At 46.7% G+C, this 25000-nt stretch overlaps 3 protein-coding genes across 6 annotated transcripts in view; all 3 read right to left on the bottom strand.

The window, feature by feature from the left end:
• si:ch211-269e2.1 (cohesin subunit SA-1) overlaps positions 1 to 4346 on the bottom strand; it is a 13681-nt gene extending 9335 nt beyond the window's left edge. Inside the window, exons 1-14 of the mRNA XM_037976213.1 lie at positions 4205 to 4346; positions 3944 to 4031; positions 3726 to 3810; positions 3417 to 3584; positions 3167 to 3263; positions 3001 to 3077; positions 2836 to 2907; positions 1691 to 1895; positions 1454 to 1605; positions 1288 to 1361; positions 765 to 888; positions 582 to 680; positions 233 to 312; positions 13 to 140 (exon numbers count right to left, since the gene is read on the bottom strand). Coding sequence (XP_037832141.1) covers positions 13 to 140; positions 233 to 312; positions 582 to 680; positions 765 to 888; positions 1288 to 1361; positions 1454 to 1605; positions 1691 to 1895; positions 2836 to 2907; positions 3001 to 3077; positions 3167 to 3263; positions 3417 to 3584; positions 3726 to 3810; positions 3944 to 3993 — 1411 coding nt within the window. The 5' untranslated portion in view covers positions 3994 to 4031; positions 4205 to 4346. The remainder of the gene's footprint in view (positions 1 to 12; positions 141 to 232; positions 313 to 581; positions 681 to 764; positions 889 to 1287; positions 1362 to 1453; positions 1606 to 1690; positions 1896 to 2835; positions 2908 to 3000; positions 3078 to 3166; positions 3264 to 3416; positions 3585 to 3725; positions 3811 to 3943; positions 4032 to 4204) is intronic.
• Positions 4347 to 6535: 2189 nt separating this feature from the next.
• Positions 6536 to 11571, bottom strand: si:ch211-218d20.15. 3 transcript variants are annotated; one of them, XM_017410079.3, is made up of 8 exons: positions 11090 to 11571; positions 10785 to 10903; positions 9671 to 9731; positions 9525 to 9592; positions 9341 to 9443; positions 7315 to 7433; positions 7047 to 7192; positions 6536 to 6959 (listed from the first exon to the last, which is right to left on the bottom strand). In XM_017410079.3, exons 1-8 carry the CDS (start codon positions 11148 to 11150, stop codon positions 6851 to 6853), a joined length of 786 nt encoding a protein of 261 aa, XP_017265568.1. In that variant the 5' UTR covers positions 11151 to 11571; the 3' UTR covers positions 6536 to 6850. The 3 variants fall into 3 exon arrangements, with proteins under 3 accessions (XP_017265568.1, XP_037831842.1, XP_037831843.1); XM_037975914.1 differs by having other exon boundaries at positions 7315 to 7470; XM_037975915.1 differs by having other exon boundaries at positions 7315 to 7470; positions 10785 to 11026.
• A 674-nt stretch (positions 11572 to 12245) lies between these two features.
• On the bottom strand, positions 12246 to 24385 carry med14 (mediator complex subunit 14). Of its 2 annotated transcripts, XM_017410345.3 has the most exons (29): positions 23879 to 24385; positions 23021 to 23047; positions 22793 to 22898; positions 22488 to 22661; positions 22264 to 22393; positions 21728 to 21856; positions 21459 to 21566; positions 20548 to 20680; positions 20277 to 20427; positions 20071 to 20182; positions 19668 to 19793; positions 19369 to 19447; positions 18754 to 18913; positions 18436 to 18630; positions 17990 to 18124; positions 17798 to 17874; positions 17523 to 17683; positions 17160 to 17306; positions 16699 to 16943; positions 16275 to 16544; positions 15881 to 16130; positions 15280 to 15402; positions 14879 to 15055; positions 14470 to 14708; positions 14197 to 14376; positions 13877 to 13984; positions 13563 to 13688; positions 13279 to 13468; positions 12246 to 13183 (listed from the first exon to the last, which is right to left on the bottom strand). In XM_017410345.3, exons 1-29 carry the CDS (start codon positions 24052 to 24054, stop codon positions 13110 to 13112), a joined length of 4308 nt encoding a protein of 1435 aa, XP_017265834.1. In that variant the 5' UTR covers positions 24055 to 24385; the 3' UTR covers positions 12246 to 13109. The 2 variants fall into 2 exon arrangements, with proteins under 2 accessions (XP_017265834.1, XP_017265835.1); XM_017410346.3 differs by lacking the exon at positions 15280 to 15402.
• Positions 24386 to 25000: the final 615 nt, after the last annotated feature.

The following is a 25000-nucleotide window of genomic DNA, read 5'->3' on the forward strand; positions in this document are numbered from 1 at the left end:
GGGGGGGGGGGGGGGGGCGAAGGGCTCCGTACCTCCAGAAGAGCAGCTCCCCTGCAGTGGCCGCCAGAGGCCGATGGGAGGAGTAAACAAACCGCAGCAGCTGCTTGTAGTCGTCCTCGGTGAGCACATCGTCGCACATTCTGCGGCGCAGAGAGAAAAAAAACAACATAAGCGATTAAAATGATTAAAATGAAGATTAAAAAGTAATAACAATAGAAAAAAAAACCCTCACTTGGAGATGAGCAGCAGTAGCTTCATGGTTTGGACGGCCACCTCGTTGTCCTTGTCCAGCGTCATGGCGATGAGACGGTCCTGGGACACAAACAGGGGGTGAGGGTTAAAGGCGAGGAAGACCTGCAGGTTGGACCTGCTGGAGATTCTCCACCCGGTTAAATGTTCAGGTTCAGCTCAGACAAGCAGGAGCAAACAAGGTCCGCCATTTTAAACACTGAGCCACCCATATGATGGGACAACGTGGATCGAGACGTACAGCTAACATCCAGATGCACTCGGAGCGTCGGCGGGCGGCATATACAGCAGAAACAGCCAAAAACGGTACATTTGATCTGACGCTCGATTACCTTGAAGCGGCTGGTGAACAGATCCAGTTTAGGCAGCAGGACGGGGTCGCCGTACAGACCCTGCAGACCCAACACGCACTTCAGGCGCACGTCTGGGGCCTGAAAGACAAACGCACGGGAACATCTGCGTCACAATCCCGGTTCCGGTCAATCCGCCACAGCCTTTTATTTGAAGTCGCCCACCTTGTCGTGCATCATCCAGCCCGTGTACTTGAGGTAGCTGTCGTTGAGGAACGCAGAGCTGTAGAGCTTCATCCACAAAGCCAGCTCCTCCATGCAGATGGAGCGGATCTCTGGCAGCATGTCACTGCACGGGCGCACAAACAAGCTGCTTGGCAAAGTTCGTCAAAAAGACAGCCTGATTTGAAAGGAACCGCGCTTGTCAGCCCGCCGAGGCTTTAAATAGTCCACGTGGTCTGTTAGCGCCTAAAGAATGGGCTGAGGGTGAGTCTCAGCTACTACCGCACCGAATTGTAGCTCAATATATGGGAAATGGAAACCGTTTATGACCATCGTTGTATTTGTGGCTGTGGCCTGGAATCGAGCTAATCAGCTTTAGATGGAGAGTTTTATTGAAAGCCGTCACGAGATACGGTGCTAACAGACACACAGAACCAAAGAAAATGTGCAAACACAGACTACTACACAACTCTTTTCACGGCAGCAGGTAATGTACGGAGGTGAGCATTTACAGAGTGACAAATACCGATATCTCTTGAGAAAAACTCCTTTGAAGATGGCGTCCATCATGCTCTCGATCTCTGCTCGCTTTTCCTGCAACTTTTTAGAAGCCAAAGTCATCCAACCAGGAAAACAAACGAACACATAACCCGCCGAACGAATTCACGTGCCTGGTGACGTTCGACTCCTACCTCGGTGAGCTTCTTCTGGATCCTCTCCAGCTGCTGGGAGCTCCTCTGCCTCGAGCTCTTGGTCCTCTGCACCTCGTGCAGCTTCTGGGCGTTTTCCACGCCGACGCCCAGGCTCAGCGCCACGGCCACCAGCGAGCTCAGCACCTTCACCGCTGATCGCACAACAGATCGACAGTCAGAGCACGGGTCGGTCGGCAGCGCGCGCGCGCGCGCGCGTGTGTGTCGTGCGCCCCTTACCCGCCAGCGTGCAGGTGTGCCTGAAGGCTCGCACGTACGAGTCCGACAGCTCGGTGAGCAGCGAGATGAGGCCGCCCATCAGGTAGCCGTCAAAGAGGACGCCGTGCTGACACCGGGCCACCAGCGCCGCCACGAAGTCGCACAGCTCGGAGTGGAACCAGCGGGCGGGCGGTCCGGACTGCACGAGGGGATACTCCGCGCTGTCCTGCAAGTGGGGAGGGAGACACAGTGAGGGCGCTTCCTCCTGACGCAGAACATCTAGCTCACAGTAAATCCGTGGCGAGTGAGAGCTTTCTCTGCAGGCTCCAGGATTTTCTGGGCAAACTCGAATTTCGATAAACCGCAGCTTTCCATTTGGACCCACCACCGCTACAAAAAAACTACCAGCTCAGGATATCCAAGAGACTCTCAACATTTTCAACAAGAAAAAAAGAGGGAAAGTGGCTCTACATCACAGTTTGGACCGAATTTCTGCATTTGGGTGACGACTAATGGATAAGTCAAGGCCAGGAAGATCCGAGAAGACCTTCTAGGAGAGGAGCGCTGCTTGTCGGATTACCACACGAACGTTTGACCTTCTGATCACACGGAGCGCGGCCCACGGTGAACGTGTGGTGAACAAAGGGAAAGCCTTCCATTTCCAAACCAGACGGTGATTAAATTAGGACCTTCATTTATGGCAGCAGTCCGTGTTCGGAAAGGAAACGGCGCCAAGGCTTTTAGAAGAGGAACGCACGTCTCCAGCTGTCCACCGCGGCGGTGGAGCCTTGGTGGTTTGGGCTTGTGTTGATTACACAGAGGAAACGTTAACTATTAGATAGAAGAAGAAGCTCAGGTTCGTAGGGAAAACTCAGTGAACAAGAGCGCCGACGATGATACGTGATACACAACAATCCTGATCACGTGTCTAGAGTTAGAGCGCAGATAAGGGGTCGCCTATGCTTTTGACCCTTGACCCCGTGACCCTGAAATCAACGGGAAATCAGCCACACATTTCCCACTGAAATGACCGACTGATAGTAGTTGTTACGGTACTGAATTAATGAGTTTGATTCATTGCTTTGACAAAAAAAAAAAATCTGCACGGAGCCTCCGATCAGTGAAAGACAACAGGGAGCAGTAAAGTGCGGCATGCAGGTACTGACTGCATCCATGGGCCAGGTGACGGTGAGGATCCACGGAAAGGCCAGGAACCTCTTGTACTGCAGCCCGGCACCCTGAAAACACACACACACACACAGAGACCTGTTCAGAAAGCACGCCTCGCACAGTCAGACGTTCAGACCAAAGAGCGGGAGCTGTGGCTTCACCTCATCGAGCTCCTCGACCATCTTACTCCTGACGTCGCTGTCCTCTTGGCTCTGACACATCTCTGCTGTGACCACACCTGGAGGAAAAGAAAAACCACACCACATGAAACCAGTTCTGTATGTCTGGGAGTGTTTTTCGGGCGGGTGTGCGGCGCAGGAGGCTCGCCTTTGCATCCGCAGCACTGGATGAAGAAGCTGATGAGGTCGAGGAGCGAGGAGTCTCTGTCTGCCGAATACGCCTCGATCCAGTCGTCAACCACCGCCTACAGTAGTGAGGAAACAGTGGTTTAGTGCGTACGACCTGACGGATGTGTTTGCACCCCTCCAGACTCCTCGGGAGGCCACGAAAACAAAAAACACCAAGCCCACGTTTCAGACGCATCGTCGGAGCAGATGGGCTCGCCCGTCCCACCTACCTCTATGGCGCTCTTGCCCATGGTGATCACCTCGAACAGGGTGACGGCCTCCACGTGCTGCTTCTGTTTGCCTCGCCCGCCCCGCCCTCTGCCGACGCCGCTGCAGCCCGCTCTGGCCCGTTTGCCCTCGTCGTTCTCCGGGACGCCGCGGGCTCTTTTGCGCCGCCTCTGCAGGAGGGGGGGGATTGAATCATGTGAGAGAGAGAGGGCAATCACCAAAGTGCCTCCCGGCGGCTTTCCTCTGCCAGGTCTTTTTCGACCCGGCCCGCTCTGATCGTGACAGGAAACCTGTTAGCAGCTGAAACCTACCGTCTTCTGCCTGTTTTCACTCCCAGAGTCCTCCTCTGAGTGACTGACAGCTCCAGAGCAGGTTCCTGCCGCATGACTGTTAGTGCTGGAAAGCCACACACACACAAAACAATAACAAACATCTGATTTGATTGCACGACTACAGGAGGAAATGTGAGAAGAGACACGTGCTTGCAAAGCCCTGACAGGGTTCACTTTTTCTGCTAAATGAGACTTACTTTTGCTTTGAGGACCTGGATGCAGCTGCAGCTGAAGGCTCTGGTATCATGTCCTCCTCAGATCTTCACACAGAACTCAAATGTGTCTCTGCAAACACAGCATCAGCAAATAAATATGAATATTTAATCAGTAGCTGGTAGCGCTTTCTTTAGAATGAGCTTTTGTTGTGTCCCCTGCACAGGAACTCCTTATTTGGTGCCTTTTTTGATTGAATAAGCCCAGACATAACGAACAGGTCACTACTAAACCCTCAAACTTACCTCCTATACATAGCTTCATCCCTCTGTAACTCCAACTCATTGCTGGGTTTCACGCTGAAGGCTGTCAGACTAAAAAAACTAAAAACAACTTCGCCGCTTCTTCACATTTCCTCCGCCTAAGCCTGAGCTCTCACAGTCAATCCGCCGGACAGCCTAACCCAAACCTGATTGGCCTCCGAACCGAAACAGAGTCGACTGATTGGCCGCTTCGAAACGTCACTCAGGATTAAGCCCCGCCTCTGTTTGGCTGTTTCGCAGCTGTAGGAAGACAGACGGCAGACGGTGCAGGCACAAACTAAAAACATGAACAGTAACACCGATATAATGTTGTAGTAGCTCGGTTATTTTGCTTCTGCTGGACGTTTTAGTGCAAGAATTCGTTTATGTCACGATTAAGTTTCGCTTCATGTGTTTTGATTTACTCCTTTGTTGTTAATTTAGCAAACAGCTGTCATATTTCGTGGTTTACTGTGGATTTACGCGGGCCTGCCAGCAGGGGGAGCTGTTTACCCACTTTAAGGCAACACAAAAAAGCTTGGAAAAAAGCTGATTTTGAACTTAAGATGTGTTTAATTCATTTTACATAAAACAAAATACATTAATAGCATTACGACTTTAATTTAAAAAGCAGTGCATTTTATATGAACTTTGTGTTTTTCCTCCTTTTTTGCAAGTTGATTTGTTTTCTGTTTATTTTTCGCTTGTATTCGCAGGTATTTTGCTTCTCCTGCGTTCATCCTGTCCGTTCCTCGGCTCACCTAGTGCTCATCCACCAATCGTGCCTCCCAGCAGGCGCATCACAAAAAATATTCACCCCTCTTACAAGCTGGAGCCGGCGTATTCACTCCAGCTGCACGTATGTTAATGTGTAACAGCAGGGCAGCGCAGTAATGTAATGAAAACATGAAATATTGATGGGCGAGGGCTCTTTCAGCTGTTCTTGTATTACATATTTTGCCGTCAAACTGGAGCATGAATGAAAAGGGCACACCATTAGTTTTCACAGCAAACTTTTAGTCTGAATAAAACAAAAGGAATGAAAATTATCCCATCTATGCATCTCGCCGCATCTGCGACAGAAATGCTGGTGCTTTCGGGCGAAAATCTGCTTTCAGAAACAGAAAAGGATCAGTTCCAGGTCTAAATGAAGTTGCCCTGTGGTGTTTATGGTCTGTCATCTGTTTTGTTTTCTCTGGTTTTGCTTCAAGACTGCACGACTTCCTCTTAAGAGTGCGTGAACCGTCCATAACCCCGAACGCTGGTTTACACATGTCTCACCGCAAGACCAGCTCAAGCTGTGGCACCATTTGCTTTTTGTTTTGTTTTGCTGCCTACGGTTGTGAGCCAAACCATCCCGGACTTCCTCAGAGCGCACTGTAAGTGACACCAGTTCCGTGTGCGCCTGTGAGTGGTTTGTCTCGTCTCGACAGAGGATTAAAATACTCCAAAACAGAAACAAAAGTGATAATATTTCTGTCAAAAATGCCCCAGGCTGCACTGAAACTGCTTAAGCTACAGTTGTGGGGTAAAAATAAATTTTAAAAGTCTGTTTTCTTTTAATTCAAGAGTGGCACGTATAATTTAAAACAAAAAACTACAAAAATGACCTGGTTCCACCACGTCTCTCCTGCTTCTTCTGTAGGTTTTATGAAATCACCTTGAGAAAAGCAGGAGTTTTGTCGGTTTTGCTGCTCTGGAGCAGACAGGTGTGGGTTAACACGACGCCAAGGAGGGAAGGACATCAGCAACGACCTTAGAGAAGCAGCTGCTGCTGCACGTCAGGCTGGAAAAGGGTCAAAGGTCATTTCCAAACTATTTGGAGTCCATCGTTCTACAGAGAGAGAGCGATTATTCACGAGTGGGGAGCACTGAAGACCGAAAAATCACCCCAAGCTCAGACCGAGCAGTGCTTCTAGACATCATCCGTCTGGTCTCAAACACAGCGGCCGATTGACAACCGAACAGCGCAGAGAAAACTGAGACGCGGTGGTGGGACCTTCAGAGAGCCGAGAGGTAACAAATAGCTGATGTGTGTGCTTTGTTTTTGTGTCAGTAACACAAAATGGCCGTGTAAAGGTTCATGAAACGGTGTTTGCGTGAACTGGTGTGATTTTTTTATTGCTGAAGTTGTTTTAAGGCAGCAGCAATCCACTTCGGCCTTGGCCTCGCTCAGACTCGCTGTTAGCTCATCGATGAAGTCAGAATTAAACTCTTATCGGGTGAGACGTTCATTGTCAGTCACCTATCAACAGAGCCCCCGGTTCGAAACATCTGAGCTGTTGCTTCGAGTCGTCTTGTCGCGATCAGGAAGGAGCAAACGCCACGCCGTGCTGCGTTCAGTTTCTTTTATTCTTCCACCTTGGTTTTAAAAAAAAAATTGTTGTAACTACAGCGTAGTGCAAGGAGAGATTTAACAAAGTCACGCTCGGTCCCAGACGTCTGACTGATGGCGGGCAACGACGGGAGCCACATCCGGGAGAGACAGAAGTGGAAAAGGGAAACCGTCACGAATTAAAGTCTGTGGTCCAGCCCCCCTCCCCTCAACGCTATGCGGTTAACTTTAGTAGCACCTTTTTCTTTTTTTATCCTGAAAGTCTGTCACGTCGCTTGGGGAAACGGGAAGCTGCCGGAGACGCGGGCGTGACCTCAGGACAGGAACTGAGACGTGAAGGTGACGGCCTGCTGAAGGTCCTCCATCAGTTCCTCCGGCAGCGACAAAACCGCCGACGTTAAGCTCTGAGTTATTTCTAAAATCCTACATGTGGGGGAGGAGAAGCAGAGCATTAATCGGGGTTGTTGCTGCGTTGATCGCAATCGTCTCCTCGACTCAACGGGAACTCACCAGCTGATGTAACGAGCTGTCAGCTGAGGCTCGCGCCTGCAGCCTTCCTCTGCCACCAGAGACTGCTTCATCTGTTTGAAGTTGGCCTCGATATCCTTCCTTATATCGGAGAAGACCTGAATTCCCCTGAAGGAGCTGATGACTTGCTGCCAAAGAGAAAAAAAAAAACAGAAAAAGAAAAAACATACACTGAAGAGCACACGGCATGGTTTGGGGGACGATGAGGGGACGATTCATAAAGTAAGAGAAGGAAAGTGGTTCTCCGTACGTATAAAACCGAGAGCTGGTGGGCGATGTACTTGTGACTCCCGAGGTGGCGGACATCTTCTTCCAGCTGCTGACTCAGAACCAGCAGCTGGTTCAGCTTGGCGATGTGGAAGAAGTAGTCTACAACAGAGGCATCGGCTGAAATCAGAGGCTGCGGCTGCAAAAAAACAAACGGCTAGAAAAGGGGATTTATTCGTTTATTGTCGCGAGCCAGGCATGTCCGTTTCCTGCAGCTCCACACAAACACAACTTAAAAATCCCATTTTCACCCAAGGGAAAGGTTACGACCGGATAATATCTTACCTGTGGTAGATAGCTCTTCGAGCGACCTCGGCTTGGAGAAACGGTTTAATTCTGACCTGATTGACGAGCTAATGGCTAGTCTGAGTGGGACCAAGACCAAACTGGATTGTTGTCGCCTTAAAACAACTCCAATCTTTAAAATCATAATAAAAACTCTACCATAGCTGCTTATGTGATTGTTGTAGCACTTCTGCAGGAATATTATATAACTTCTGTCTGGTTAACTGCTCAAAGCAAAATGGATGGCGGTGTAAAGATTTAAGTCGTAACTTTTAAATCAATCAAAGATCGTTATTCTGGGAGAAATGCAATCATGCTGCTGCAGAGATCATCCCCGTGCCGCACCGGAAGCGCTACAGCTGGCTGCCGCCGCAGACATACGACCGCATAATTTCAAAGAACTGCGGGATTCAAAGTAAGAATCCGTGTCATGTGAAGCTGACGGGGGCATTAGGGTCTATGAATCAGTGTTTGCTTTGAACACCTTAAAAAATAAAAAGAGTTGTTTTAAGATGGCAGAAATTCTTTAATCTTACGCTGACTCAGACTCATAATCCTAATTTCAGTTTTAGATTCACTGTTAGCTAGAAAGAGTTGCACACGTCGCTCGCATAATATACATGCTACCTTACTGCCGCCAAGGAGGGGATGTTTTCTGTCTGTCTGTCTGTCTGTCTGTCTGTGGACAAGATTATGCAAAAAGCTATGAGCAGATTTTCATGAAATTTCCAAGAAACGTCAAACGTGATGTAGGGAACATTTTAGTGGTGATCCGGTCAAAGGTCAGCCCGTGCTCTGACTCTGCAGCTGTATGACAGGAATGTCAAACTGCACAGCTGGACTACTCATGGGTCAAAGATGATGCCTGTTGATTTCAAGGTTCATGGGGTCAAAGGTCACAGGTAACCCCTTTGTTAAAAGCTTTCTCTCTGCTCCTACATGTGACCCTCTTGTTTCCTCCACCAAGGAGGTTCTGTTTCTGCCTGTTTGTCTGTCTGTTTGCAAAGATCAGGTAAAAACTAAAGAACAGATTTGGAGGAAATGTTTAGGAAATGTTGGGGTTGTTCCATATTGGTGCTGATGCAGATCATGATCCGAATCGCGCTGTTTTTTAATCTGTGGCCCCGGCGGAGGTTTGCGCTCTCTGAGGGCTTCTTGTTTCTCATATTGGCATCATTTGTTAAATGGCGAGTAAAACTCGAGCAGCAATGAAAAAACGAAACTACACAAGCTTTCATCCCTTACAGCTCAGATTTACTGCTTCATTCGTGTGTGAGAGGCATTTATTGTCATCAGTGCTCAACCAACGGAGATGTTTAGGCTCATTCTGCAAAGATCTATAAAACTACATCAGAGTAATATCAATCTGGTGTTTTAATATATGACTGATTTAAAAAGTAAAATACGGCAGATAAAAAAAAGGGTTTTTAATGTAGAGGGTTGCATTTTCAGTGTTAAAACACTGAATTCAGGAGCAGCTCTGTTGATTATTTAATCTGAATGACATATAAGTGATTGAATTTAGTTATAAATCACCTTGAATTAAAATGAAAAGGACTGTTTGTGCAATATATTTACATTTGTTGTTTCTATCCTAAAGTAAATACCTACAGGAGGTGAAAAACGTCTTGTAGCTTTTTAACAGCTATATTAAAACAAAAAAGGAAAAGTTTGGTGTTTCTGTCACAGCGTGGAGGACAGAAGGTCTTTCTCGGGCCTCTCACCGTCCATCTGCGGCGTCTCCAGCATGTCGACGGGACTGCCTTGAATAAGGAACACCTCCACGCGAGGGAACATGGCCGACAGACCCACCGCGTCCAGGTAGTCCTGAGGGAGACAGGGAGACAGAGTCCGGTCTGGTCACATCAGACAGGAGGCGGTTCGAGATTTGAGCGTCGGATGCGATACCTCCAGCTGTGGCATTGGCTTTGGTAGATGTTCGAGGCACTGCAGCATCTGGTCAAGAAGCTCGGACCCTGTGGAAACACAGAACGGAAGCGGGAAATGTACGGCGGTCGATGTCTGAGAGCGGCTCGTCTTGTGCTCCTCGTTACCTTGAGCCTGGAAGGTGTCCGACTCCTCCGGGCTGCAGCCTTGACCCAACTGCTCCTGGAACTGGGAACACGATAAACGCACATCACCAGGTGAATAAAACAACTGTTGCAGACATTCGTTCCTACTACTGTATGATGATAACACAAATGGAAACACAACTAATGTGTTCATTCTGTTCAAAACTTCCGTTTTATTTGACTTTTTGTGGCAGCAGGCAATGAATCAGAGGTTTGATTTCTTTATGTTTTGCCTCCTATAATATTTATTGTACTATTTTATAGTAATCAACAGATCTCCAGGCTTTCGGGCGCATTCAAAGTGTTACTCACTGTCAATCCAGCGCCTGAAGATATTGGTTTGTTTGTTAAGCCACTTTACTCGGACAATATGGCTCATTCGGGGATAAAAAAAAAGGAGAAGTTCCTGAACCAGGGGTGTAGCTACAAGTGGGCCTGACTGAGCCTGAGCCCACCAAAGTAGGCCTATTATATATTCATCTAAGGTAAAATGACAAGTTTTCCACGTATTGCACGAGGTGTGTAATATTCTGTGGCTCACCCAGTTTTAATCAGGCCCAGCTGTAAGGTCACATCTGTCCTCAGCTCAAAGGATGCTTCAACAAAGACAGTTTAGTTTGACACATAAAGTAGGACTTCAGCTCCAGCGAGGGGGATCCCCAAAGAGATCTTAACACTGAATTTGTGTCAAACAGTCGGCGATGGGCCGAGGCATGCGGGTCTCAGGCCCTGTGTTGGGTCTTTACTGGATTTATTTCCTTGTTTCTTAAAGTCCTGACTTCCAGGCGCGGTTCGCCTGCTCTGAACGTTACCCATCTGTTTGGTTCGACCAGAACTTTGAAATCCTACAGATCAAAATCAGCTGAAAGATCTGACTTCTTCTTCTTCTTAATGGAACCTGAACTCTCTTGTGTTTTAGTCGTGGCTGCTCATTTTCCATTGTTTTTTTTTGAGGGGATGCTGTTTGGATGAGATGTGCCTCTTTGATTGTGGGGGGGGGTTACCTGGAAAATGCTGAACACTAACAGGAAGTGGAGGAGGCTGGGGGGGTTTTGTCAGCTGTGGTTGTGAATTTGCAACCCCCCTCCCTCCTCACCTGCTGCATCTGCGCCCTGATGAGGAGGTCCAGATGGCCACACAGACACAGCATCTCCAGGCCCACCTGCTCAGGACTCAGCCGGACCGGCATCAGGGGTCTCCTCACCTGCAGCTCCACTGACCACAGCAAAGCACCACCTCTTTAATAAACACCAACATGTCACCTGTGCGGGCTCAGAGTGTGTGTGATGCTGACGGGAGGGGCGTGGTCCCATCATCGGACGCTGATAGAAAAAAAGCCTGCAGGGCTGTTAGACATGAAGGGATTCAGCCTCGACCTGAAACAAACCCCCCGAGTCTTACCTTTAAACCCTTCGTGGTAGATGTTCGGCTGACAGAGAGGCTCCGAAACGCGTACTGCCATTTCTGTCCCAAACCGGCTGCGGTTCGTGTGTGCTCCTTATGTCGTCCTGCTCCCAGAAGCCATAAGAAGCTCATGAAAGCGCTGACAACAAGCCGGGGAAGATAAAAAATATATATATAATTCACGGACGTCGTGTTTATCTCTACGCGCTCCTGTCGGAAGCGTCCATCGCCCCAGTGGTGCGTTCGCGTGTCAAAGGCTCGGGCGGACAAACGGGCACTGTCCCTTTGAGTGCAGGTTTCCTCGCGGATGACGGCGCTCACGCGCAGCGGCGCCCCGACGCATCATTTAGCTGCTTAAATTCCAGGTTAATAATCAGCACAAGTCGAACCCCTGCGTCGCTTCGCGGCAGCAGCAAGGTGGATACCGACTGCGGCACCGAGCGACCCTCGAACCCCCCACAGCCGAACTCCCGGGGAGCGTCCTCTCGCGATGACGTCATGTCGAGGACCGCTGACGGCACTCTTATAGAAACACTACAGGTAAAACATGTTAAACTGCAAGTAAGATAATCTTTATGAAGAGTTTAAACATTATTGCTGACAGCCACAAAGCCTCCAAGAAGCCCCACTGGAAATATAAATAACTTCCTTCTTTGTAGCTTAATTTTTTATTGTTTGGGTATTTTTACATTAGCCCTTTTGCAATTTTCTTTGTCAGTATGTATATAAAACCATAGTTGTATGTTTTAAGCCACTAATAGAAAGGACATTGGGTTGTTTTTTGCACAAAATGTGCTTTATAAGTTAAGTTTGATTTGATAACCTGGACTTTGCTATTACTTCAAATGGTTTTTAAAGCACATTATGCATATTTTAACTTGTGCAGTTAGTTTTTCCACCGACTGGTGAACCTCTCTGCCCATCTTTGTTTCTGAGAGATTTAGCCTCTCTAAACCTCTCTTTTTATACCAAGTCCTCTTGTAAATGACTAACTTCCAATTTATAAGCTTGTAATTCATGGATATGTGTATTCTTTACTTTTATACCCACTCAGTCTGAATTAGTCAGAAGCCACATAATTAGTAAAATAAGATCTACCTTATCCTATCTAAGGGTCAGTGTATTTACACCAAAAATCAACACTAAAGGTTTCTTTTTTTAATTTTATTTCCTGTTTGTTTCACTATTAAAACAGTTGCATCCTGAAGATGTAAGCTGTATAGATTAAAAAAAAATATAACCCTTTTTAAAATTCCAACTTGTTTGGCAAACAGAGAAAACCCACTGGATATATTAACAACAAATGAACTTGCCAGGTGTCTTATTAAAGTCCAAACATATAAGAGGTTTACATCGTATTATGACCTGCCAGTGGAAGATCCTTAAAGCACAAACCAGCTCTGAACTTTGTTTATTAAATAGCAAAGTGAGACGGGAAGTCTCAAATCCTTCAATTAGGACTCGAAATGGATCTTAATAAAATACAACCGATTTATAAAGTTTCACAGTTTTACAGTATAGAAAATGAAATAAAAAAAGCAGGTACACTGACAAAATGAAGGCAAGGAGATAACTAAATAGTGTGCTAAGGTATCTATCCCCACACTACAATATTGTCCGTCAGGCATAGAAAAGCGGGGCTCTTGCAAAAATCTAACTCATCTGATTATTATTTTTAAACAAGCAACTTTACAACAATGTACATATTTTTTGTAAACAGACTTAATTTGGATACATATATTTGTTACAAGTGCACTGAAGAGGGAAAAAAAATAGAATATTTACATCATTTTGCATTCAGTGTTAGCTCTTTTTCCAGGTCTACCTTCACTGAAACACCTAAACCCTACTGTCCACACCTGTATAAGTCTCTTTTTAAAACGGTGGTTCTGCATCGACCCACGGTTCTAAGAAAGCAGAAGAGAAACATGTCGGATTGAGACAACAGCTTTTTTCCTCTCTTCTTCCTCCTAACAAGCTTGGAGACCTTAGTGGAGTTCGGACGAGTTTCTTGCTCCTACTGTCGAGCGCCGGAAGGAAGCGTAAAGTTGGCCATCAGCTCGTGAACAGAAGCAAATATGGTACACTCTCCTGGAGGGGGGGGGGGAAAACAGTGTTAGCAAGGTCACCGCAAATAAATAAAAAAGCAGCAGCTTCCGTTGACGCTGCTGTAAGCCGAGTCTCACCCTGCCTGGCCGGGTGCAGCTCGTTGAACCTCTTGAGGATATTAGAGACCAGGAGTGCCGCAGCCCCGGAGGAGCTGTGCTGCCTGGGGATGTCCGCCTGCTGAGTGAGGCCCGTGGCCATGTCGTACACGATGGGCACAATAATGGTCACCGGCTCCTGGGGCGCTGGGATACGCTGAGTCAGCTGCAACTGAGGGGGGGAGAGAAGGCAAGCAGATAAAGACAGGATGCTCAAAAGTATTCATTTCAGAAGATGGTGGACACGAGGGACAACTGGAACTTACAAAGAAAAGCATCTTTGCTTTGAGCACCACAGCAATGGTCCCGGGAGGGGCGATGGGCGGGGCGCTGGGAGGGATGGTGAGACAAAACTGGACGTTCCACTTGAGCTGTCCAGCCTGGTCAGGGAACTGCAGGAAACACACGGAGACATAAGCCACTGCAACACAAATGCTAATCTAAACGTCTCTCATTTAATATCAGCATTCTTTTTTTTACTTTTACGCTTCTTTCATAGCAAGAAAGGGAATAAAACTGTAATGGTTTTCACTGTTAGGTAAAACAAGCCTTAATGTAGAGGGAAAAAACAACAACTCACTAGTTCAAGCTTCATGATGCGTACACAGTCCCTCAGGACGGTAGTGGGAGCCCCCAGCAGCTTCGTGAAGGCACTCAGAGTGTTGAATTTAAAAGGAGGACCGGCAACCTAAAAAAGAAAATAAATAAATAAAAAAACAGATCACAGAAGATGAATTATTGCTATAAACAGGAAGAGAGGAGTAGGTTTCTGTTCATGGCCTTAAAATAAACAAACAAATTTTTTTTCTTTCTTTCTTTCTTCAAAGTCTGCACACAAGAACCAAGGTTTTAGTGTTCAGATCTTATGTGTGTCCTAAAATGATTGCTGCTTTCACTTACTCTGGTCTCAAAGAACCTCTCCAGCACCTGAAGCTCCTCCTGGGACCAGGGCCCTGCGTTCTCCGGGGTGACTTTAAGCTGCAGCGTCTGATAGTTCTTTGGATTCAGAGCCACGCGGCACTTGAGCATGTCCGTTTTGAACATGATCACCCCCGGTTCGTTAGAGTTCACAATGGATAACTGAAGGGGGGAAAAAGAAAAAAAAAAAAGGTGGTGAAGCCGCTGAAGAATATAGTTCGTTCAAGGAACGATGTGAAGCAGAGCGACACTCACGTTGGCCTCCTGCTGGATGATTCTCTGCAGGTGTCGTCTCATGATGACCGAACCCAGGAAGCGCTCCAGCGGCGAGCAGAGGTAGCTCCCTGCCAGGCCGGGCACCAGGCAGGGCGTGGGCGAGGGGAGCAGGAGCACGTGTAAGGCACTGTGGGTGAGGATGGTGGGAATGGAGGCAGCCCAGGGGCGCTGAGGTAGCTTTCGAGGAGGAGGCATACTGGTGGGCATGACCTGTGAACCTAAACACGAGAGAAGCACCGAAGGTTTAACAAAGCCGGACTCCTGAAAGCCCCCGTTTTAGAGAACGCATTTTAACAAGACGGGGATCAGCATTAAAAGGCGATTTTTAAAAGTTTAAAACTTTGAATTCTGTGCATCAGTAATGGTCAGTGTTAGTGTCAGTACTTACTGGTCCCAGCTCGTGGAGAATGCGGGTCGGGAATGGGGGAGTGCAGCGAAGGATTCCCGGGGGACATGCCGGGGATTCTTGCCCCGGGAGAGGGTCCTGAAACCTGTGGTGAGCCTGGCCACTGGCCCCTGTGGCTGGGAGACACCATGGTGTACGGAGAGCTGGGGTCCAGAGGACCTAAATGGAAGGGGAGCCGACTCGTCAGCCACTTAGCAACATGTGACACTATCACAGTCGTAAATACACCACTGTGTGCCCAGGCTTTACAAGCTGTTTATTTAAATGTTGGCTAATCCCTGCAGCCTAGTGATGTTCGGTTCAGCCCGTCGAGCCCTCGCCCAGCAGACAGGATTTACCACCAGGCCAGCATTTATGGGCCCCCCCACCCAGCTGCTGCTTACCGTGGGGACTGGCAAAGCTGGTCTGGCCCATGGCTATGCCCAGAGAAGATGGAGACGGGGTGGGGCCGAAAGGAGAGGGTGCCCTCAAAGCTCCACTAGGGGAGCCAGAGGCATGGATGTTCCCTGCACACACACACATACACACACATCAAATGGCTCATCAGACTCTTGGGATGACAACAGCTCCTTGCACGCACACACACACGCAGGCACACACTTGCGCTCACTCGTGTAAAAGCAAGCTAAAGCTGGAGAGAAGGGCTGTAGCCTCTGGCTGGCGGGCTGAGATGAAGGAAAATGGAAGAAGCATGGCTGTTTGCATGCTTTGTTCCCTCTCGTCTGAGAGGCGTGTACGTGGTCTCATGGTTTTGCCAAATTAAAGAAAAAAAAAAAAAAAAAAGGGCACACATGGCTGCACAAGCTCGTTCTCCGACAGTCGCAGTTCGCTCTGGCAACGAATGCGCGAGTTGCAAGGCCTACGAGAGCAATGTGAGGTAGTGGTGGCTCGTAACGAATGAGATGAGGCGACGCGAGCAGGGCGGAAAACTTAGTTCATTCTCGCAAATTTAGGTCAGCATCAAGTCTCGTAAAACGTCCTCACCTGGTGACTGGGTGTGCAGCATAGAAGGCGACGGCGTTACGTTGGCGTGGTAGTTTGGCGGCGGTGAAGTGAGAGGAGGATATACGCCGCCCGGAGCCCCTCGCATGGTCTGCGGCTGCTGCGGAGCTTGCAGCTGGTTCATCAGCGTGTCCATCACGTCCACGCCCACCGGCGAGGGAGGGTTGTCATCTTCGTTGACTGAACGCCGGCGAGGATCTTGGTTGCTGTCTACAAACATGTTCAGGAATGTCTACAAAAAAAAAAAAAAAAAGAATTGAGAAGTTGTGCAGAAATCTCAGTGGAAGAAGCAACCATTTTTTTTGTGCTGGAGCAGACATGTTATTGTGCTGAAAGACGTCTGAGACAACGTTTAATACTTCTGAGTCCCGTTTACCTTGAGGCCTGGAGCGGGGTAAAAGCCTTCCACAATCTTAGTGTTGTCAAACAGACTGTAGGCTCCGTCTCTAATGGCAACCACGCCACGGCTACGGCAGTAAATGTCAATGCAGTACATGTTTCGGAACGCCAGTCGGATGTGGGTGGGCGACTGCGGTAGGATGGAGAAGCACTGGTAGGCAGTGTTGGTGCGCTGGGTGAGGCCCAGCATGGGCACTGTCGGGAGCTTGTTGATCGCATTGAGAGGAGCCTGGGTGTCATAAAGCACCTGTGGAGAGACGCAAAACAAAACGGCGTGATACGATGCAGTATACTTTCATTTAAAATCTGTTGTGGACTCGGTGCTCACAAATAAACCATTAAAGCAAATCTTAAACGAGACAAGTATTATCCAGCAGTAACACACGTGTGAGGTTGTGTACCTGCAGCAGCTGCAGCACATTGGGACTTTTGTTGAACATCTCCTGCAGCTGGTGGAGGATGATGTTGTGGCAGTTGGAGCAGCCCGAGTTGGGCCCCACGGTTCCCAGGGCCAAATGGAAACGCTGGCTGTTGGAGTTCCACTGGATGGTGACGGAGCTGCCCTTGGTGGTACCGTAGCACAGCACCAGTTTACGGTAATTATACAGCCGCACTTCCGAGAACACGCTCAGGTTAGAAGGCATATCTGGAGGGGAGAAAGAAAGCAACATTTGATGATATTAGATGGTAAAAACACTTCTACGTGTATGCACAATTGCCCAAACTTAGAAAAGTAACATTATATTGCACGTCGCTCACATTTTTCATTCTGATTTATGACGATACAACGTTTTGTAAACAAACATGAAACCACCGACAGTAACCCGGTGCGGTCTTGGTTTCTAGGTGAATGTCCACGTACCTGGGAGTGCACGTGAGAAGTTGAGGACACACTGGTAGAGCTGACTGATGGCTTTCCAGTCATTCAGGAACATCTCAACAACCTTCCTCCCACCCACAGGCTCCGACAGAGGGTTTTCATAGGTCAGATATACGTGCCTCGTGGAGGCTGAAAGAGCAGATGAACTCATTTAGAAGCTGACAAACGTGTCTCGTGTTTTTATGGATACTGTACTGAATAATTGTTAAAGTCAGCTCATAACACCAGGTTTACATTTAAGGATTTAGCCCTTTATATAATTGAAACTTCCGGTGTGGATAGAACACGCTGAACAAAAACAAAAGCATCACTTTTATTTCTCTAAATGAAAAAGCTTTATCGTACCCTGCTCCTTGCTGTGTGTGCTGTTGAGCGGACAGTTGGCCAGCACCAGCTCAGCCACCCAGGTCCGGTTGTTCCTGCCCTGCAGGCGGATGGTGCAGTCCAGGAGGGATCGCTCCAAAGCCCTCCTGGTCTCCACGCCGACATCTTTACAGGGAGGAATCCTGGGAAACACAGCAGATATTCTCTACAGTTACGATGGATTTTAAACTGTTTGTCATTTAGGAAAAGAAAAGAGAAAATGGTGCATGTGATGGATGTTTGTTTGTGTGTATTACTTCAGTAACCGTATTGCATGACTGCTGCCGTCTCCCTCCACTTGGACTCCTTCATTTGCGATCTCCATGTTGGACAGCTGCTCAAACAAGAAAAGGGGAAAGGCAAAATATGATCCAGATAGCACCAGGCTGGAACCACGGTGAATGAAGACGCATGAAAACGATTTAAGCTAGCAGAGCTTTCTGACTAACCTCCGCTCTGAGGCCAATAAAAGGCATGTTAGTGTCAGACATTGCTACCAGATGAGCCAACTCTTTGTTGAAAGCGCACATTTCTCCAGACCTCTTAGGTTTCTTTGGCTCAGGGTCCCCCTGTTCTCCAGAAACCTACAGAGCAAAAATAAATTAATGAATTAAACATATATAAGTTTTAAGGTCCATCCACACAGTCCTCTGGGAACATTGTCTAATTCCCTGCAACTGTGCTACTAAAAGGTTGACCCTAAAGGATGCCAGTCATCAAACTTAGCTGCTGCAGCTAACCCAAAGTTACAAACACATGTAAAACAAAGCAGGAACTTTCACTCTGAAACATTATTAAAATGTACAGTATTACTTTCTAACTGTTTTAAATATAACAAACCTATTAAACCCCAAGGGAAAAGCTCATTTTCTAATAAAGAATAGTGTGTACCGACCTTTCTCTTAGAGCCAGGTCGGGCCTCCTTCCCTGCTGTAGTGTCCTGGACGAGGTGTTCCAGGTTAGGCTTAAAATGCTGCAAAAGCTGGGCACACATGGGGCCGTCCTCTCCCTCCAGCTGCGACGCCGACAGGAAAGAGTACTTGTACTGCAGCGCCGTGGGACTGCTAGGCACTTCGAGCATTTCCACCACCTAGAAACACGAGAAACGTGCAAAGATCCTTCACTGAGATTTACAAAAGCAATTTAAAAAAAAAAATGTCTTCGTGTGACGATAGTTTGGCCTTTTTAGCGACGCGCCGGCTCAGAAACTCACAATGTAGTACTGCGGAAGACGAGTGAGCTTGATGAAGAGTTTGTGCTTGGACAAGCTGCCAACGGGGTGAGAGGCCGAATTGGAGAGGTGAAGGATGTCGGTGCAAACGGTGGGAAGGTGTTTCACGGACTGCCGACAGCGCTGCTCCCCCAACCAGAACCTTAAAGACGACACACCGTGAACCAGATAAAACTCTGATTTTTGGACAGTTATTTACTCACAAGTTGAGACTAATCCTTGCTGAGAGCTGCTAACGTTCAGCTCGACAGCAGTGCTTTAACTCAGACATTATAAGCAGCTGAGAGTCTAACAGATCATGCAAGATCTTTAAAACTTTGGCATGCAAAGCATTGGGGCTATGCAGTCCTTCAAGGAAACCTACTTTTATTGACTTAGTAAGCCATCAACCACAGAAACAGTGATAACAGATTTCATATCTACACCCATCATCTGACATATTTACCTAAATGTTGCCAATCATCCACTTTTACAAGTCAGACGCAGCTCTTAGACTCTGACTTTATGACTTTTTTACTTTCTGTTACAGTTTCTGTGTCTACTAAAACACTCCTGATTAGCTACGCCATCAGCTGCGGATGCTTTTGTTTCACCTACTTGAGCTGCTGAAGCCAAGACAGAATGCGCTTCATATCGTCGTTGATGTTCTTTTCAATGTCGTCCAACATGGACTGATCTACGGGGAGAACAAACCAAGATTTTAGGTTTCGAGAGCTGAGAACGTGACACAATAAAAAAAAAAAAAAAAAAAGGAGCTTTACGGTTCAGGTTTTAAAACAATAACACATCCGAGTGAATATTTTTTTAAAAACACACCTTGAGCAAAAGAGCCCAACTTTAATCGGAAATAAAACGAGCAAAAGCAGTTGTAAGTGAATAAATGCTCCAAACTTTACCTAATCCATACAGCATGGGTTGAAACATGCCAGAGTGAAGGTCTACAAAAATGTGGAGGCACTCTGAACGACCGCAGGGCTCCAGGATCGGAATAACCAGAGTGGGCAGAGCCGTTTCAATGAACGCTGGGAACAAAACAAAACACACGTTAATACCTTATAGCATACAGAAGCACGGGCGCAGACATTACACCACATAAGTAGAATGTGGGATTTGTACAATAAAGGTAAAAAAGGGCTTTAAACATGTATTTTATCACAGTTATTCGTAAGCCCACAAAACAAGTTCCATTTGTTGTTTTCTAGGAGTAAAATGATAAATAAATATGATATATTTTGCGAAACAAAAACCTAAGAACATGTTAGTTTTCCCAGTCGTAAGAAAAGATTATGAATGGCATACAACTGTCGCTGGGATTGTTGGCTTTTAAAATGGCCTTGAGTTCCTGCAGCTTCTGATGGGCCCGGGCGTGAACGCTGTCAATCAGAAGTTTTTCCACAGACAGGTGGTCAATCTGAACGACAAGCATGAGGACAAAAAAAAAAGTTGAGCCAGCGATTTAACTGCTCAAACTCTTATCGTATGCTACAGAAACAGAAAAACGTCACCTTCATGGCTCTCTCCATTAATTTTGAGTCACAGGCAGGCAGAGGAGGCTCATGGGATATCTGCAATGGCTTCGATCCATCTGACTCATCTATCTTGATGGTGACTTTATGAACTGACGCCGTCCCCGTTTTCTTACCCAGAACTTGTTGACTGGAGAGGGGGGGGGGGGATTTATATAATTCAGTCGTTTTCAGTGTGTTCCTTCATTTAACTTTGATGACCAGAAAGTGCTCTTGGCCATGTAAATGAGGGACTTTGACAAAGTCTTACTTCCAGACTGAAAGCGTGAGGTACTTCGCAGGCACGTATTTCTCCTCCTGCACCAGGTCGCCCCAGCGCTCCCTGATCAGCATCAGCGTCTGCGAGTGGAGCACCTCGAGCTGCAGCGACAGACAGAAGGAGTCTGGAGGCGATGCAGTTAAGGAAAACGCAGTGTGGCGGGGGGGAAAGAGCAAAGAAACACAGATCAAGGTGGACAGAGTATTTCACTTATCCTCCCCATTAACAGTCAAAACGCGCACATCCTCGAGTCAGGTCTGTTGGTTAAAGGGCTGTTTGTGCCCGACACAGACTGCTCTTTGACGTGGCGGTGGGTGAAAGGCAGCGCAGAGATGTACTGATTAGCATTGTGATTAGCACGGCCGTGCTCGGCTCGCATGCTTGATTAAGCTCCTGATGACAGCATGAATGCTAATAGTCGCAGAAACGCAGAAGATGCAGATCAGGATTTCGCAGCACTAAAATGACTTCCTGATGCAACAAATGTGGCCTAATGTGTTCAATCTTAATATAAAGATGTCCTTGGATGTGGTGGGGACATCTAAATTTGATGCATTTCCATAAAAACACATGCAAGTGCTGAAACGCACGCCTCCATAAAGAGTTTCAAAAACACCTTGCAGAACAGTACTGCCCTTTTTGTTTCTGTCAAAGGCTGTTTTGTTATTTAAGGAATAATTACGGGGGGTTAGGAAGGATGCATTACTGCAGCTGTGGTTCTCATTGGAATTCTGCACTTGTCCACTTGATCAGTCAATACTCTATAAGCTTTAACGCACACTCCTGCTCAACTGCGGTGGGTCAGAGCAGACCGGGACGAAAGCCAAATTACTGCGGAGACAGCGTACACAAGACGCCCGCGCGTGCGCAAGTAGAAATATACAGAAACCGAGGAAGGATACGCAAGCAGTTGTACATGTCCTGAAGGGGCTTCTCATCTGCGCAGAGGCGTGCCTGGACCAGCTCGTGGATGAAGTTCACCTGTAAACTGTGAACCAGCGCTCGACCGTCTGTTCATAAAAGAAGAGGGGAGAAGATGGACGTTCAGAACGGGGAAACAGTAACATTGCAGGAGGGGGAAAAAAAACAACAACAACAACGACAAGTGTTTTCTCACACCGTGAATGTCACTCGTGATATAAAGCGAAGCTCGCCGAGTGTTCATCTTTACCTCCAGTTTCTTTATCCTCAACGAGGATCTCCAACTTCAGCAGCCTCCAGGGAATATCGGGGTCATCCCCCATGACGGTCAAGGTGGCCTCAAACTCTCCCTCCACACGAAACTTCACACGCCCGTTAGCTACAGAATTACAAACAAGATAGGTTTTTGATGATACAAGAATAAAACAACAACTGACAAATGAAGGAATGCATATCACTGTCCACCTTCTATCCTAAAGTGTTCATTAAAAAAATTTCACACGATCTGCTCAGGATGATTCTCAGCTACTACCACACCAAAATGTAGCTCAGAATCTGTAAAATTGACCGAGTTTGCTCAGGTCAATTAGCTGTCACGGCCATTTTGAATCGGGCTGACTCCAAAGGGTTATCAGTTACAGGTGTACATCCGATGATCGGTTTCTGAAAACATGTCTGCTGTGTTTTTTTTGGCTATTTTTTTGTGATTCTACAATCACGCGCCATTCATGGCTGCGTGAGATAACATGTTACACGAAGAAGAGGCGCTCACAAGCAAATGCTCACCAACTGTCAGGTTTGCCAGCTGGGGGGGTAAATCTGTGGTGACCAGGCGGTGTCGTAGAATCTGATTAAGCTGACTCAGAGTGGTCTGCTTCTCAACTTTGGTGATGGGGTCTGGAGGAATGATTTTATCCTACAGCGAAAAAAGATAAAAAAAATTAATCTGATACACCCAAAAGAAAGAACCTGTCATGTTTTTATGTTCGCCGGCCTAAAAGAAGACTTACGCGTATGCATGTAGGCAAGCGCGGGTATGAACCCGTGGTCAGCACGTCGATGGCAAAGGGGATGGCAAAGCTGGGTAGGCGGGCGTGAACGAGGGCATCTCTGGCTAGTAAGGCCAGCCTGTCGGCTGTATCCACAAACAAGATGGTCTGCTGGTCCAGGAAGCTGGAGATCATCTGTTACCATAGAAACCGCAGGGGCGGGAGAAGCAGGGTCAGGATCATTTCTCGTTTCCGCTCCGATGGCAGAGCATTACTTGCAATTTAATATAACGCACAGCGGCGTAATTTCATCACGCGTAACATACCGCGCACTTCTCCACTTTCCCTGCGTTGCTCGCCCACTTCACCAGGGCCAGGAGGCGCACAAACAGCTGCCTGGTTCGACTCGCAAACTGGACGATCTCGATTTTCCTGAAAAGGAGGCAACGGTAAAATTTAAATTGTTATTATTGTTATTAAAAAAAAAACAATGACGGAAGAAGCAAATAGACCAGCTGATAAAGAAGAAGGAACAGCATTTAACAGGAATATACCTCTCCATGTCCGTTTTTCTGGGGAGCCTGAAAGAAAAAGGAAATTATTTAATATTTAGTCAAAGTGAACCATCAGTATGTTATGTTTTTAAACGAGTTATCCTTTCAAAGCACTGGTTTTATTTAGCATAACTGGAGCAACTTCATCATGTGATGAACTGTGACATATTTCTTAGTTTACACAAATATTTAAATCAGTAACAACCTGTCTGACATCAATATCCTTTTGATCAGATGTTAACACGATGCTTACAAGGTTCCTACACATTCTCTGTTAAAAAAACAAACTTACATTTCTAATTATTCCATATATTTTGGATAAACACATTAGCTGTAAATGGTTTTGAAACCCATTCGTTTACAGAACATGTCGTATAATGACTATTTATGCCGTGGTTTCTGCCAAATATTCACCAGACAATTGTAGTTTTCTAGTTTTTAGTTTGCTGTAGTTGCTGCAGCTCATTCAGATCAGCAACAAAAACCAAACCAATGAACTGGATTTTACTGAAGATGACATGGGACGAATCAGAAGTCTGTGTGAGCCCGTTTCCTTTTTAATAAATGCAATAAACAGTGAGAAAACACAAATGGTTTCCATGCTAAGCCCTATGATTTTTACCCCAAACCTGGACAACTTTTGAGTTTTAGGCTTTTCCCACCCTTCACTGAGACTGAAACAAAGAAAGCAGCAAAAGAAACAAAACAGAGGTGGCCTGATTTCATAGACTTCATTCATTACTCCCATAAAAACAAAAAAGAAACCTGACTGTAAGCGACTAAGTCGTGGTTACTTCGTTCACGTTAGCCGGTTAGCCTGTTAGCATCGGGCCTACACTTAAGCTAACTGTTACTCACAGCTCCGCCAGCAGCGTGATTTCGTGGTAGGTCCTCTGGAGGAGAAATTCAATGAGCAGACTCAGTCGGACACCCTGTGTGGCCGGGGTTCCAGGTGGCGGCGGCTGTGGACCCGAAACAACCGGGCCGCCGACGGGGACGAGCTGCCCGTCCGAGCCGATCTGCACTGGAGCCATTTTAGCTGCTCCGCTCCACAGTTAGCAACACAACAGAAAACTACCGGGCTACAGAGGCTAACTCCTTGTAGAAAAAAAATAAAATATCTTCCTCGTTATCTCACAACATTTCGTCCACGAGAATGGTCCCTTGGCAAGAACTTGTTGGCTTCTCTTGGTGGTGGTGGTGGTGGGGAAACACGAAAAGAAAACGTATAGAAATTCGCTGCGGAGAGGACTCAGTGGGGCTCCGCCGCCATCTTTGCTGCCGGGGAAGATTAACGTTCGAAGCGGTAAAAAGGAAAACCCAGACCCGACTTTTGAGAGGAGCCAGAGTCATGATTCCCGACCATTTCTGAGTGTTTTTTTTTATTGACACCACACCAGGTAGCTGTGGGGTCAAAAATGTTGACTGTCAAGTATACAGCCTGGGCCCGTGTGCAAAATGCGTAGGGACTGGTTGATTGTCAGGAGTGCTGTACTGTCCAATTTGTTGCCCCGGTAACCAGTGACTGAGTTAAAGAAGAACATTTTATGATGGTTTTCTAAAATAAAGTTTGTAATAACTAATTCTGTTACACTAGTAGACTAGTATATAAACAGTAAACAGTCTTACACAGTTTGGTTATTTTTTTTATTCTTCATGTGATCAATTGTAAGACAACACCTAATTTGGATTTAAAACATGAATTCTATAACAATAGTTTTATCACCATTATTAGTTTTTGACTTGAGATCACCAGTTAACTATCTCGTTTATCTTAAGATAACCGTGTGAGTTATATTTATATTGTCAAATTAAGTAAATATATCAACCTGTTATCTTGAAAAATCAAAGCTTTTTTTTTTTTTTTTTTTTTTGATGAGTTTTGTATCTTGTTACCTTTATGGTATGAAGATAAATGTCTAAACGTGTCCTCTCTTGGCTCTTATAGAAAGGATTTTTAATAACTAGAAACTCTTTTAA

The sequence above is a fragment of the Kryptolebias marmoratus genome, linkage group LG6, assembly GCF_001649575.2.
Source record: "Kryptolebias marmoratus isolate JLee-2015 linkage group LG6, ASM164957v2, whole genome shotgun sequence".
NCBI lineage: Eukaryota > Metazoa > Chordata > Actinopteri > Cyprinodontiformes > Rivulidae > Kryptolebias > Kryptolebias marmoratus.

Bases quoted from the DNA above. Each gene is read 5' to 3' on its own strand.
- si:ch211-218d20.15 (XM_037975914.1), bottom strand. From the start codon at position 11,150: ATGGCAGTACGCGTTTCGGAGCCTCTCTGTCAGCCGAACATCTACCAC. The intron at 7,471-9,340 runs GTGAGAGGCCCG...GTTTTTTTGCAG, and splicing joins GGAGACGCCGCAGATGGACG to CCGCAGCCTCTGATTTCAGC. The intron at 7,193-7,314 runs GTACGGAGAACC...TCTCTTTGGCAG, and splicing joins ACCAGCTCTCGGTTTTATAC to CAAGTCATCAGCTCCTTCAG.
- med14 (XM_017410345.3), bottom strand. From the start codon at position 24,054: ATGGCTCCAGTGCAGATCGGCTCGGACGGGCAGCTCGTCCCCGTCGGC. The intron at 22,394-22,487 runs GTAAGTCTTCTT...TTTTCGCTGTAG, and splicing joins GCTTGCCTACATGCATACGC to GATAAAATCATTCCTCCAGA. The intron at 19,794-20,070 runs GTATGCCATTCA...TTTTGTTCCCAG, and splicing joins CAACAATCCCAGCGACAGTT to CGTTCATTGAAACGGCTCTG.